General features: G+C 37.6%; 1 protein-coding gene across 1 annotated transcript; it reads left to right on the top strand.

Moving 5' to 3' along the window:
• The first annotated feature begins 9,262 nt into the window (after positions 1-9,262).
• Positions 9,263-11,773, top strand: emc (Basic helix-loop-helix domain-containing extra-macrochaetae). The gene has a single exon (XM_018452453.1). It carries the CDS (start codon positions 9,781-9,783, stop codon positions 10,195-10,197), a length of 417 nt encoding a protein of 138 aa, XP_018307955.1. The 5' UTR covers positions 9,263-9,780; the 3' UTR covers positions 10,198-11,773.
• The last annotated feature ends 3,962 nt before the right edge of the window (positions 11,774-15,735 follow it).

Below are 15,735 nucleotides of genomic sequence, written 5' to 3'. Positions count from 1 at the left end.
TAGCAGCATGTTTACGCTCGATTTTACGTACAGCTGCACTAACGAATACGTACTATACATAAATCGACAAATCGCAATGAGCCGAGTAAAATCAATAAAAAAACTGGGCGGTTTTAATCAAACGTATCTACATTATCTAAAATTTTATTTTCTATTATCTAATGTTTTAACTCTCTTTATATCTCTCATCAGTTCTTCATAATAGTACTCTCTAAATTTTTTGGAGTGGAATCTCACTCTAAAGAGTGAAAATTCTATCACTCTTAAAAAACAATGGCAGAATTTTCCAAAGAATTTATAGAGTACAGAAAAAATGGTTTTAAAATATCTAAAAATCTAGATACAGATCTGAAAATAATTTCGGATCACCGAAATAATTTCGTAGGACGGTCAAGCTGATTGTGCTAAAATGACAAAACTTTTTGCGACATTACTCATGATGTTTAAACGTCCTATATAATTATTTTGATAGTCCAACAAAATTATTTTAAAATCTGAATCTAGCTAAATTTTTAGGTACTTGAGAAAAATCATTCTTTCTATGCGCGCTCTTATTCGTGATTGCGAGTAAATACATATCCGTGTTTATTCGAAGAAACGATACAGCATGTGGGATTAATATGCAAAAGCGTGGCGCGGGTTAAATCGAGTCGCGTCGCGCATCTCAAGGGTTAATTCTTGGACTCGCGACGGCCGCGGCGTCGCGTCGGCCGGCTTCTACCAACAATTATCCATGCGGCGCACGCACGGCGGCGCTCCGCAAATTTATTCGTAAGAATGTACGACATGCGCAAGCGAGAGGTAGGTGAGCGGAGCCTGCCTTTTACCACCTATATATATTCGTGCTTATGCGAGCTGTCTCATCGCGAACGGATGCGACGCAGCAGCAGGAAGCGCGCGATTACCTTCGACGCTCACCTCAAGGATTCGCGTTCCCGGTTGTTGCATGTATACGGCAGCTGCGCAGGAGACACGTCGCGATTTCGCGTCGCCGTCGTCCCGATTTCGAGAAGGGACGGTACGAGGCAAGACGATAATTATAGGCACGTCGCTTTTTCGTCGCTAAGTCACCGCAGGCAGTTGATAAGTTTGATTCGATATAGCGACGTACATGAAAAAGCGTGATATTTCCGCTTTGAAGTGAGTTACAAGCTCGGTGAAAATATCGGCGAAATAATTATCTCAAGAACTTAACGAGATTCTCGCCGGTTAACGAAAATTCCGTTATACAAAATTGACTTAAATCAGATGGACATGGCGTGTCATAATCATTTTATTTTTAAAGAAATTGAGATAAAAAGAAAGAAATCGACGAATGATCATAGATTTGTCAAACGATTCACTTAAAGATAGATTACTGCGACGGATATGTTTTTTAAATTTGTATCTTATTGTATCTTATAATTATTTTTTCATACTGAAGAAGACTCTGTGAGTCGTATATATTTTTTGATTTATGAATTGTTAAGAAATATACTGTATAGCATTTCAAAAGAACCTATTTGCTCGTTTATTGGTCGTAATTACTTATTTTGTTGTGCAAATTACCGAGCGTTGTGTATAAATGTTTATCGAAATAATTGCTTTTATATTTAGACTGATATTCATAGGCCGGTATTCATAATCAGTTCTTACATTCAAGATCGTCTTAAGTTCAGCTTTGAGGTGTCACGAACCAATCAGAGAACCGCATTAACGTCTTAAGACATTACTTAAGATGATCTTGAAATAAGACTATAAATATCGGCCACAGAGTCGTGTTAGCATTTTAAGACAATCTTAAAGTGAGACTAGATTATGAATACCGGCCTTAATCTCGATTAATGGAAAACTTTTCGCTGCTTTATTGTTAAAAGTATAACTCACGTGCATGACAAAACTTTACATCTGATGCAAATTTTTTTTGTTTAATTAGTTTGTATTTTTGTTATTAAATGCGTTTAAGATACAAGATATAAGCAGCAGATGTTAAGATTTAAGATCTAGGAGCTATTGTCTAAAATTTAAGAGATTCGGAGGTAAAGATTTTCGAGAGACATTCATGCACTCTCTAAAACTTTTAGAATGAATCTCACTTTGAAAAGTAAAATCTCACCCTTAAAGATTGAAAATTGAGTCGTTCTCTTTTAAGATTGATTCTATTTTCACTTTTTAGAATGAGATTCTATTCCAAAAGAATTTAGAAAATATATGATTTATGATTTAGAGAAAATATAAAATGTTAGAGTTTAGTTTATTTAAAACAATAATAGCATTATAATGCAATAAAAATTTAATAAATAATAATTATCAGGCTGCTCCTCGCCCTGATGAAGTGAACTGCAAGGTTCACGAAACGTTGGCATTCCAAGAATGGATCTGAACACGGAGAAAACCCGCGAAACGCAAGATTGTCACACAAATAATAAAACTCTATATTTAAATAAAAATCAAGATTTTTTTGATAAAACACACACACCTGGATTATATAACTGTAGCATGTTTATTCATTCGACGTATAGAATTTATTGTAGATTAGTAGTACAAACAAAACGTTCAACAATTTCTCACGATTAGATCTGTTGCCGATGATAATCTTATCGAATACGTGGAAATGACTCAAGAACTCGGTGTCGAACGTTGATAATCAGGTTTAACCATCATATGTCGATAGATCCTTTAGGTACATTTGAACCGGAAAGTACTCTGATAACGTTAAAATCGAATGTTGCGCAGATAAGAACGTCTTAACTGCGTGAGTAAGCGTGAGACTCAAGTGCAATTGATGAGTACAGCCGAACGGATCGACACCTGTGATTGATCAATGTCATCGATTCACCTCCTTTGGTGATTCGTATAACTCGAATTCTCAAACCTGGACTTTGTGTGTAATTTGAAATTTCTTTTGCTAGAAACAGTTGCTAGAAATTGTTTATACGCAAGTATCCGAATTTCCGGATCTTGAATAATTTTTTCCTGCCGTTAAAAATCTGAGAAATTGTCGTGATCTAACATTTTCTTGATACAAAACAACTGACTAAAATGTCCATTAGAATTTTTATTTCGCGATATTTCACATTTTTTAAAAATTGTCTATTTATCTCAATTTTGCTTTTTGTCATAATTTTATCATTCTTATGTTAAAAACAATAAACGTTCTTATATCGTTCTTTTATCATTTTATATTTATTTTTACACCCGTTATCTGCTGATATTTTTAATTTTCACTTTAAGAATATTTCAAATTTCGACATGTCGAGGATACTTTTTCAGAGCTGTCGCATTATAAATGTCAAACTTCTTTCAGACTTTTTTTATATATAAATACGTAATTCGAGTCGAACGAAATGTGCAGAAATTTCGACGTATAATGTCGACAGACTAATTTTATCTCGCGACTATTTGCGACATCACGTTAGCGGCAGTCTTACGTTTCCGGTATTAATTGAGCGGTCTCGTCGGTGATGCGGCGCCAAAGCCGTAACGTCGCGTCGCATCGGATGAGATTCTCGAAGCCGGGGGAATCTCTCTCTCTCAATGAAAAGTATCAGTAAATTCTCTCGCGTACGGACGATAGCGTGCTGTTGGCGGCGTTTCCTCGGTTTATTTATTCTCGGGTCAAGGGAACTACGTTTCTTAAACACCGGGGTCAAGGAGTCAATGAGATCCGGTTGCTCAGGTATGTAACCGCACAAGTGTTTGCCCGCCGAGTCTCACGGGCGTCTCGCACGTTCGGTTTTATTCCCTGTAATTTTCCACGGGATTATTCCTCCCGAGCTTCTCCTCTGAGATAATAGATAGAGAAAAAGTGAGAAAAGAGAGGAGAGACCTCTCGTCAATAATCACACGCCGCGAAATTGTCGCCGCCGTTCTGAATAACGATCGTCGCGATAATGTCCATGAGCGGCCGTCTTTTTGTTCGCTGGCAATAGGTGTGACTCGTTTCTTTTTATCCTTATCGACATTGTCGACGCGAAGACATATTAAGCGAACCGTACGAGATACCGCGAAGAAACGCGTTGCGTATTTTTATCACTATTCTCCGGAGTTGCACGCGGTATTGGACAAATAAGTTGACGCGTATTTTGCTCGCTGATAGTAATAAGCTCGTGCTCGCCGTTTTTTTTTGTCTGTGGCTTATCGCGAAGAAGAAACGCGTTGGCCACTATTGAAAAAAAAAAACGTTAGCAGACTATTGGTAAATATCGCGAACGTTATTTATTTCATGGTTAACAAATGAGAGGGCGATGATTTTTATTGTCGGTGACAGTTTGCTTTATCTGATGAATTTTCTTTGAATTAATATATACGATTACTTTGATACCGGTATCGTTTGGAAGAGATTCACACAGATTGAAGTATCACGAATAAACAGATATCAATCAAAGTTAATGGAGTGTGTCCTCTTAACTGTAAATTATTACGCAAAATGATAATTTCTGATTTAATATTAGATTTTTAGGTACAGAAATGTGTTCTTAAAAGATACGATGGAGATTGTTGTTTTGACTCTCTAAAGTTGATGCTGGGTCAATTATAAATCTTTTTGTCGAGAATTTCAATCTTCTTTATGTTATATCTGCAAAAATGCAAAAATTTGGATTATTCTTATTAAAAATACTTAATATTCATTCTTTTTTATATGAATTGTCATTTTCGTTCTTTGAAATTAATTAGTGCCTTTTACTTAATATAAATTGAATGAATTAAAAAAATAAAATAAAATAATATTTTGCGACTCCAAGAATAAATCCAATATAATTAAAACCTATATGAGCTTCCAAGATTATTGGTGCGTAAATTATGTATTCAAACGCGATAAGATACAATTCGCAACTAATTGGGATGTACTTACCAAACGAAGTTAAATTAAACGTAAACGTTTCTTTCGACTCTATACTGAAATCTTCTTCAGTGCGGAAATCAAGTATAAACTTACTTCGTTGCAAATTGTGTCTTATCGCATATGAATATATAATTTACGCACCAATAACCACAGAAGTATTTTACGTAGGTATTTTAATTGTATTGAATTTATTCTTGGAGCGCCACGAATATTAATATTTTATTTTGTTTTAATCCAGTTAATTATTATTTGTATTAAATTAAATGGATCTTACAGATTCAATATCAATTAACTGTATTACAGATTTTGACTTCCAGATGGTTAATATATATATAATAAAGTTTGATGATTTACGGCTATTAATGCACATATCGATATGGTGACCATATATCCTTTATTATAAAGGACAGTCTTTTTTTTAGGTAACTGTCCTTTAGATTTATTTATTTCTTCAAAATTCAATTTTGTCCTTTATTTTCTAATATTGTCTTTTACTGTCCTTTGTTTTGACATTACGGAAAATTCTTTTCTAACTAGCATTCCAATGTCTATGTCTATAATATTACATCAATGAGAGTAAATTTTTACGGGAAATATCTTACAGTTTTATGCATATAAATACAATTTGTTTTTGTTTATTATATTTCTTAATTTTTTAAATTAAAATTATTCAAACAAGAGTTATTTTCATTTTTTATTATTTCGAACCTTTTTTTATTTCAGAAGGTTTGTTCCAATACAGTCGAACCAGTTTTAAACTATCAGAAAACTGCGCCTTATCTTTATTTAATTATGCTGTGCAATAAAATGTTATAATGCACAAATTTTTAACAATCACGAACTGGTTTAAAAATATGTAGGGACAAAGTCCTAAAATTTTCAGATTTGTCCTTTATTTTCTTTAAGAAAATATGGTCACCGTACACAGGGAGAAAAATGTTTGGTATTTGTAACTATAATTATATATTACTATAATTATGATTATTACTCCTATAATAATAATAATAACAGTAATAATAATAACAGTATATATATAGTTCCAGCAACAAATGTATATAATTGGCATATACATTTGTTGCTGGAACTATATATATAGTTACTGTTATTATTATTATAGCAGTAATAATCATAATTATAGTAATATATAATTATAGTTACAAATACCAAACATTTTTCTCTCTGTGTACATATCGATGATTCGCGCGGTCCGGGAATCTTTCTGGAGAAAGATAAAGAAAGGAGAGAGCTCTCGGTGCAGCTGTAGCAGATCGCTAGCAGAGTATCTCGCGAGCAGTTGTCAATGATTCCGCGTGTCCACCCCGCTGCCCTCAATTGTCTCCATAGACCGGCTTCTTCGGACGAGCTCCGGGGCGCGCGTATCGACGTCGCCTGGAAATTCTACGAAGCGTGTCGCCGCTAGTCCGGTCGGCTCGCTTTTTCTCTCTCGTTCTCTTTTCTCCTATTGAGAGGCAGGCGCAGCCACCTCTCTGTTTTTATTCAACTCGTTCATAGCGCCGGACATCGGGCGGATTCTTGTCTTCAACAACCGGTAACGAGACTCCGCCACGGAGTCACGAAGCGTTTACGTGCGAGCACGTGAGCCGGGAAGAGCAAGACGGAAGACACAAAGTACGATGTAATCGCGACGATGCCATCGCCTCGAGCGGGATATTCGCTGGGGAAGATTGAGCTGTCCGAGGGACGATATTTGCGTGGCGGCTCCAAATAAAGCCGAACGAATGTGTGGAATATAAAGCCTATGGCACGTACAAAAACGTAAGGCAGTAACACGTAAGCGGTAAGCAAATTGGCCAATCACAGGAGAGACCGTAAGGCCAGTAGCAAATCCAACGTTACCATTTCCTTACTGCTTACGTCTTACTGCCTTACGTTTTTGTATGTGCCATGGGCTTAAAGCCTATAATGCGTGGTCTACAATGGGCAGTAGCAATAATGGATTAAGGACTAGGTGTAGAAATCGACTAATGGCCCGTCTACAATACACTAAGCTTGGTTTAAGAAGTAAGAGTAAGAAATTGACCAATCACAGTCAATTATTCTTCTCACGTTCGACTGTGATTGGTCAATTTCTTACTCTTACTTCTTAAACCAAGCTTATTTCACATATTATAGACGACGCTTAATCATAGTTGATTATCCTTCTCACATTCGACTATGATTGGTTGATTTCTGCGCCTACTCCTTAATCCACTACTGCTACTGCCCATTGCAGACCACGCATCTGACACAATGCGAAGGAATAGCGATAGAAATAACATAATTTCAACCTATCAGAAACTGTATGTTCCATTGTATCTGATTTCTGATAGGTTAAAATTGTGTTATTTCTATCGCTATCGCTATTCCTTCGCATTGTGTCTGAAGCTTTAAACTAGTAGAAGTTGTCACGAGGAAGAGCGATGTCGAAGTGGGCTTTTAAAAAAAAGACGTATTTATGAATAAAGCTTTTTTTAAAATGGATGTTTCGAGTGTAATCGCGACGCTGTCACTTTGAACAAAATATTCGATCTAAAGGGATTGAGTCGCTCGAAATAATTCTTGTCAAATTGCAGTTTGAATAAAGTCGAATATGATGTTTCTTTGGGGCTAAAGAAAAATAATTTCAGTCGAATTAGACAATTATGATACGAATTTGAATCGATGAGAATAAATCTAATTAAACAAAAGAAATCCTTTATTCGATGAAAGTGAATCTTAGTGTTTGCGTGAATTTATATGTAACTTATCTGATTCTGCAAACTGTGAACTAAAATTTGTTTTGATCAAATATAGAATTTCTCTTGTTTAATTAGATGTAATCAATTAGAGTCAATTTATCAGATATCTTTAAATTACTCTATTTGTTCCCGTGATTTTGATATTTTGATATCTTTTCGGTTTCCACAAAGTTTACAAAAATAATTGTAGATATTACAATTCCAGAATTGTCAGAATTATTTTATTGTCTCTATAATAAGAGAGAGAATGTCTATATATATATGCAATATGTATAAAGCTGCGTCCATGACGCGACGCATTTATGTAACGCGTAATGATTTCAACGTAAATAATCGGAATACGAGCGCGCAAATTTGTTCGCGCAGCGTTCGCCGCCGCGAGAAAATCGCACGGCCGGAATCATGGTGCACAGGTTAGCGAGTGACCATCACCGTGCAAGTCGAGTACATAGAGCCCGGGATAGTGGTGGTGGTCGGTCGACCGCCTGTTACAGTGTTAGTGATGACGGTGCTTACGTGGTAGTGGTAGCCGTGATGGCTAGTGGCTGGCGCCGCCGGACGTTCAACAATGGTAGTGCTCCCCTTTCCCTCCTCCCTTTTACACTCCCCTCGTGTTCCACCGACGCCGCCAGTCGCACAGTCGTCAAACACCCCCGACTACTGATAGCTTCGAATCGGACCTCACGTGCGATTTTCACGCGAAATCCGACGATCCCCTCATTCATTATGTATATTTCTAAACGCGTCGATCTTGATTGTTTCCTCAGCCTTAATAACAAAATAAGATAGTATTATTAGTTACTAATAACTACTTAACCAATTAGTAATGACTACTTAATTATTCAATTAATTATTTTTAAATAATTAGTTAAATAATTAATTAGTTATCAATAAGCACTTAATCATTTTACTAATTAGTGGCGATTAGCAATTATTAATAACTATAATTAATAAGTTATTGGTATAGTTATTAGTAGCTTGTAGTAATTAATAATTATTATTTAGCTATTTTACTTTCTTAATCAGATAATCAAATTTGTTTTAATTCAGTCACGTATTTTTTATGCAAAATAATATGATAAGAGCTTTCTTATTATTATAAGAATTTTGCAATTATAAAAGGCGGTTTTTAATTGATTTGCGAAAAGTTCATCAATTTTATAAATCGTTTGCAATTTATAATTGCGAATTTATGTGACAATCGATTTGATAATCTTCTGGCACCTTTTAATTATTTTAAATCGTTACTTTCAGTATACTTAAATTATTTCGAATTTTTTGTTTTTCGATTCTTTCTGTTTCTACGTAAAAATTAAATAATTCTTCCTCATCGAAAGTACTTGCGATAGAGAGATTCTCATAAAACGCAAGTTACGAGTTGTACTTTCTGCAAGTCGCATTAAAAATTGGGAAAAATTGGAAAATTCCGATCAGAGTACGTATTGTAGAATTATTCCGATTTTTCAATAATTTTCTAAATTTCTATTTTTTTTGTTGAGACAATGACGGAATTTTCATTGGAATTCATTCCGATTTGTTCCATAATACGTAGCCAGTCGGTCAACAAGAAGAAGAGATCGCGTGACGCTCGAAGCCACCGCTACTCCACTCGGGCAGCGATTGCGCCGTACAAATGCTGGAAGCGTCTGGAGGGTATGCGCGGGGAGCCGGGTGGGGCAAGGCTATAAAAAGACGCAGGTGAGGGGCGGAGGCCAGTCGGCTCCGATCTGTCAAACGATCCGTGTATAGTACTCCGCCGGCTGTGCGTTCAGCTCCATTATACGCTCGATCGCATCAGTTCGTCATCATACTTGGCGCGTAGCTGTCGCTCGAGGATGATGTGGCTGGTCGGTGAAACTAGTACCAGTGCGTGATCCTGCATGTGGTTCCACACCTGATCGACCAACGAGATAGATCAGAGAAATCACGAGACATCGCTCCACGGAGACGCAAAGTAAACAGGACGCAAAAGGCAGTTTCAGTCCGCTCTTCGCTCTTCACGTGCATTAACGCCTTTGGTGTTCGACGCACAGCTCTTCTCCGGCGATCGATAGGCACACGCGCGGTGGGTGGTGTGTATGTGTGTGTGCGGTGACGCGCTGTCGTCGAACGATCACCCAGCAGCGGCAGTGTGCTCGCGAGCGAGGGTCGAGAGGAAAGAGCGAACGCCGGATCGATCGATTCCGGCCGTGTAATTTTCTGATCGTCGCTACCTGCATGAAGGCGATGGTGGTGAGCCCGGTGAGCGGCAGAGTGCCGCCCAACCATCGCGGCGTGCTGCACAACGGCCTGGGGATCGGCGGCACCAGACGCGACCTCGAGGCCGAGGAGGTGGCCGCTTACCTCACGAAGCTACGCTCTCTCGTGCCGGACATGCCGCGTAAGCGGAAGCTGTCGAAGCTCGAAGTGATCCAGAGGGTGATCGAGTACATCTGCGACCTGCAGACCGCTCTGGAGGAGACGAACGCGGCGCATCAGGACGCGAAAACGATGACGACGTCGACGACAACGGTGACGGAGTCGACGGTGGCGACGCAGTCGTCCTCGAGGCAACCCCTGCTGAACACCATCACGTCGACCGCCACGACGACCACTACGACGTCCGTCGTAACCGCGACGGTCGCCGATCGGTGACCTGTTGGTCGAACCCACTAGGGTACAGGTCGCATCGAGGCCACCCTCCTCGTGGACTAGATGGATCGCTCTGCTCTTCGAAAAGGACGTCCGTCCGCTGATCTACCCTCGATTTGGGCAGTCACGGGAGGTATCGATCATCGCCCGGAAGAGAAAACTACCCGGGAGACCACAGGTCTAAAGGGCGCACCTACATCCGAAGACGAGAATATATTTTGATCAAAGAGACATTTTGATCAAAAAGAGCGAGTCCCGCGCCGGTTTTTACCCTTCTCTTCTGCGAAGGGAAATTGTAAATACATTTGTACATACGCTCATCGCCATTCCACACGAGATCTCTCACGGTTATAAGGACCCGGCACGAATTTCCTCTACCCCTCTTCTTTCGCTCCCCTAGGATCTCTCTCTCTTATCATTCCAATTTTTTCTTTCCCAACCGACCGCGCGACACCGATCGAATCGGCCGCGGGACCAGCGGTCGATTTCATCGCGATCTCTGGTCTTTCGAGGCCTCGATTGACGGACTGTGGAAGCCCCATACAGCACAGATCATTCCACCCGCACAACATAATTTTCTAAAAGATGTCCTAAAGATGTCCAGAGGATGTTCGAGAGAACATCCTGCGAACGTCCTTAGGATATTACTCGGAGAACCGTGTTGTAGGCAGCAATATTGCAACAACATTGCAAACTTGCTTGCAATAAGTCTGTTCGCGTTGTTTGAAATCGCGAACCCAAAATTTTTGCACTTAAAGGAAATAAATATATATTCAGACGTTGAAGAGAGAAAAGGCGAAGATGCCGAGTACAAGCCTATTGTTGCCGCAAGTTTCTGTGCTGCATGGGAGGCGACGCGCGTGTTTCCAACTGGCGTTCGTTCTTTGATAAATTACTTGTTGTGTGACTGGGAAACTGGATCGACTCTCGAGTCTCCCGACGGCGAGAGTCCATCCTGTTCCCATCGTCGATCGTATCGTAACGCGATATCGCGTCGAGTGCGGCAACACGCGCACGCGTTCGAATACACTGATTGTGAGCAAAACGTTCATTACACTCGAGTCAATTACATAGCCGCCCCGCCCAGCTAGTCTCGTCGATCGATCGCCTTTTCTTGCCGGAGGTCCTTCCTTCCTGGAGAACGCGCCTCGTCGCCGAGTCGCGCGCGCGAGGAGAAAACAGAAGTTTTCTATCCCTCGTAAAGTCGATGATCGACGAATTTTGGATGTCGGAGACGAGAGCGAGATGACGATCGATCGGGGGATTGGCTACAATTTCGCGGCGAGCATGCGAAATCGAACTCGACGAGGCGATTCGAATTTCGACGAAGGTCTCGGTTTTTATTTTCTCATCAAAGTTTTCGTGCTCTATCGCTGCTATTGATTACTGTATAGTTATCTCACTGTCGTTGTTATAGCCTCTTATATTATAATTTAGAAAGTGCTGAAATTCCCCGCCCCCCTCAACCCGCGTAAATATTGTATATTTGCAAAGACTGAAAGGCTGTAAGTACATCATTGCGCGGGCGTACTGCACTCGTACACACGAAAAAATAAATGCAAACTGTGTCTATACGTTAGCTCCGTGCGTTTGTTTTTATCCTGCGAATCTAGCGTTTTCCTGTTCCATCGTGACTTATCCTATCTCGATCACGCAAATAAATTGACTAATACCCGTTTCTATCAATGTAGAAATGCAGTGATTAACTTTAATCTTGGTTCAATTTACTCTCACTTCATCTTTTTCTAATTAAATTTAAATTGCATTGATAGAAACGGGCATAAGACCTAATTTCACTATGTAAAATTAACTTTAATCTCAGTTCAACTTACTGTTTATCTTTCTCAAATTCTATAAATTAAAAAAAAATAAACAGCAAGTTTCGTAGAAATGGATACGATTTCTAAGTTTTAAAATTAGAAAAAGATAAAGAGCAAATTAAACCGAAATAAAAATTAATCTTACATGGAAGGCCTGATTTATTTCTATCAATGTAAATTAACTTTAATCTCAATTTAATTTATTGTTCACCTTTTTTCTAAGAACTAGAAAAGGCTAAAGAGTATATATTTTCTTAGAATTAGAAAAGGAGTAAAAGTAAATAAAGGTAAGTTGAACCAAGATTAATTTCCATTGGCAGAAATAGGAAGCAGAAATAGGATTGGTAGAAATAGAACGGGCACAAATAGGAAGGTAATCCCTTAAAATCTACATCTCTGAGAAATCAAACACTGGGAACATCAATAACACGAAAATGGAAAATGATCGTTAGAATTAAGAGCTAAAGTCAAAAGAAAAGGTGAAATTTATCAAAGAATTTCTTTAAGAAATATTCAATTTTGAAATATTTTCTATACATTTGCACATTCGATATGCGACTAAAAATAAAATACTAAATATACTAAATAAGAAATAAAATTTATTATTCATACGCGCTTGTGGATTTTATTTAAAAAACTTGGGGTTTCTCGTTAACTTGACTCATTAAAAGATTAAATAATATATTATATAATCGCTAAGATTAAAATTTTCAATAAATATAAATACACATTCATTATTTATAAATTAAAAATAAGACATATTTATATATTTCTTTAAATTTTCTAAAAGTAAGATTGAATTTAAGAGAAGCAGTCTGATGCGCTTTCAGTGTCGTCCATGAGTCGTCCGTAAATCTGTGAAGATTCAACGATATCGGGAACGGAAGCCGGATGGTATGAAGGAATAGAGAGAGAGAGAGAGAGAGAGAGAGAGAGAGAAAGAGAACGGATGGGAGGATTAAACAGGCGCACGTGCGCGCAACAATCTACGCACACGTGCGAGGAGGGATGATGGTCGTTCGTCGTCGCCATCGGTCTCGTCGGAAGGCGAAGGATGTGTGTGGATTGTACAAGGGCGACACGTCGTTCCAGTGGGGTGTAGGAGTTCGCAAAGTCCGTATTGATCGTCTTCTGACGCGGGTCACGTGCGCGTTCCTGGGAACGCTCGATCCGGGTTATACCCACGGGAACCGACCCCACGGGGTCCCTCGACATTCTCTCTTTCTCCCTTATCTCCCCGCCCTTCCTCTTCCACAGTCGCTAGCGTCCGCTCTTCGTTCCCCTCTTCGAGCGAATGAACGAGGGGGTGCATTCATTATTCCTCTGAGGATTTAGACAATCCTTTAAGAGCGTTCAACGTCTAAGGATATTAACCCTTCATGCTCTTGATCTTCTTGTACTTCATGTAACATGAAGAAATATCTTAGAGAATATCATAGTGGAGCTGCAAAATTTAAGAAAATTATAGGATCTCTGTAAACTTGGTTAGTGGACTAACTTGGAGTTAATTATTCCACCCAAATTGCTGTCTCAATCTAATAAATTTGAAAGGAATTAAAATGAGAAAATTTTCATAATTGTATTTGTTCCTCCTCCATCGTCATAAAGGATTTAATTCGACTTCAGACTTGGAATCTGTAGATTGCTCGTTCTCAGAAATATCCATTTCATGTTTAAATTTGTTATTATAATTAGCTTTGCCGAGTAGATCAAACGAAAAGTATCGAATAAAATAGATAGTCTTTGTTCCCCCCAAATTTTTTGCGCCATTTCAAATGTTTTTAATAGACAGATAGAGGGTGAAATATCTCTTCCGACGCGGGGGTAGTGAGCTACACTCAGTAACAACTGCCGGCTGATGATTGCGAACAAGCACACTGATAATGAAACTGAAGGCTGACTCACTACCGGGACCATTTTCCTTCCTTGTTTCGAATCGGCACGTGCGACCATCAAACGGGGAACTGCGTTCTATGACGGTTGACATGAAAATGTCACGACATCAAGTATAAGAAGCGTCCACGCGTTTCGTTTTTATTCTTCGAAGCAATTTTTCATTTTGATCCCAGATAATATGTCCGCAATTGGGACAAAAAATAAAGAGAGATGCCCTTTTAAGATATTTTACATTAACTGTTATTTTGATTGATTTGACACCTACATAAAGCATGTTTAATTGTCTCTCCTTCCGATAACTGCGATACAATTTTAGAATTTTAATGAATCCAAATCTTGATCCAAATTCTAAGACTAAAATCCGCAAAATATCAATATGACAAGAAATACATAAAAAAATAGATTACGAACAAAAGATTCTCGTATCGAAAACAAAAATTGATGCTAGCTACTTTTCTCTATTACGCGTGAGTACAAGGAAAACGTATATTTATTAATGTATGAAGTAATTATGGCACTCATATTGCATTTAACGTTAATACGTGAAATAGACAATCGTCTATTATATAGACTATAGACTGTAATTTGTATATATTATGGGGTTACATACTAAGTTCTGTATAGAATTATAAGGCTAGTGCGATCATTATGAGATGTCATTGATAGTTGAGCAGGAGTATTTCTCTGTTATCAGTGATAACACATAATGACGAAACTGCAAGAAATATCCGAAGTGTCAAAAGGGCATCTAAAAATTTTAAAGCGCCTCTGTGACGTTTCCAAATCTTTTAAACATTTCAAAAACTTAGAATTTCCTAAACATTTTTGCATTAAAGTTTAAAATTTCTTTATGAATACTCCATTTAGATACGATACTTAATATAATTATCTACTTAAAATTTCAAGATACAATTGTTTAAATCAGAATATCATTGAAATGAAAACCATTTCCATGAAATAATTAAGTCACATCGGTTAAATAAATAAAAATGCGTAAACAATTTCTTGTTGAATGATTCATCAAAGTTTAACGTGTTTATTTTGACAAATAGAACTGGTAGCTCTCTTTCATAAAAAAAAGATGTTTTATATATATAATACGAATACTGATATATAATTCATTTACATATCGAGAGCATACCTTTGCAAATGGCTCATGTAATATATGAGTAAAATAACAATACAAAAGCAATCAATCTTCAACTGGATCTTTTTAAATTATTTCTATATATCATGTTTTAAATAGATTTTGTTTTAAATTTATAATATTGCTGTATACAAGGTTACTGAAAAACTAAAAGTTTTGATATAATATTGTTTCTTCTCATATAGTACATGAGAGATATCAAAGTGACAATTCTAAACCTTTTCTTATGAATGATGAATTCGAAATCACGAAATCTAATGACGATCAATTAAAAATGAAACAATAAGACCACCGTAAAAGTGTTGAATTACGTCAAGATGATTTGTCGATGAGGTATAATAATTGTGTATATAAAACTGTATTTTCTTCCATTTGTTTTCCTTCACTCAATACTAGTCAACATTAAACAAATTAGCGTTTTTATCAAGCGTGCATACACGTGATTTATATCGGACTACACTAGTTTACAGCAAAAAATTCTTTAAACCAGACAAGATGTTTCTTCAAGATGTGCAATTATTGACATTTTTTGTAAAAACTTAAAATTCTGATCATGAATGTATTGTTCATCCCATATGAAATGCATTTTTTAAATGCAATATCTTACTTCTTAACCGTGTTGCAAAGTATTTAAATGTAGGAGGGGGATTTTTCTAAGATAATAAATTTTTCGCCTAA

Source organism: Mycetomoellerius zeteki, unplaced genomic scaffold (assembly GCF_001594055.1).
Source record: "Mycetomoellerius zeteki isolate Tzet28-1 unplaced genomic scaffold, Tzet1.0 scaffold345, whole genome shotgun sequence".
Lineage (NCBI taxonomy): Eukaryota > Metazoa > Arthropoda > Insecta > Hymenoptera > Formicidae > Mycetomoellerius > Mycetomoellerius zeteki.
The sequence above is the reverse complement of the archived record's forward strand: the minus strand, read 5'-3'. Positions and strand labels throughout refer to the sequence as shown.

Bases quoted from the DNA above. Each gene is read 5' to 3' on its own strand.
- emc (XM_018452453.1), top strand. From the start codon at position 9,781: ATGAAGGCGATGGTGGTGAGCCCGGTGAGCGGCAGAGTGCCGCCCAAC.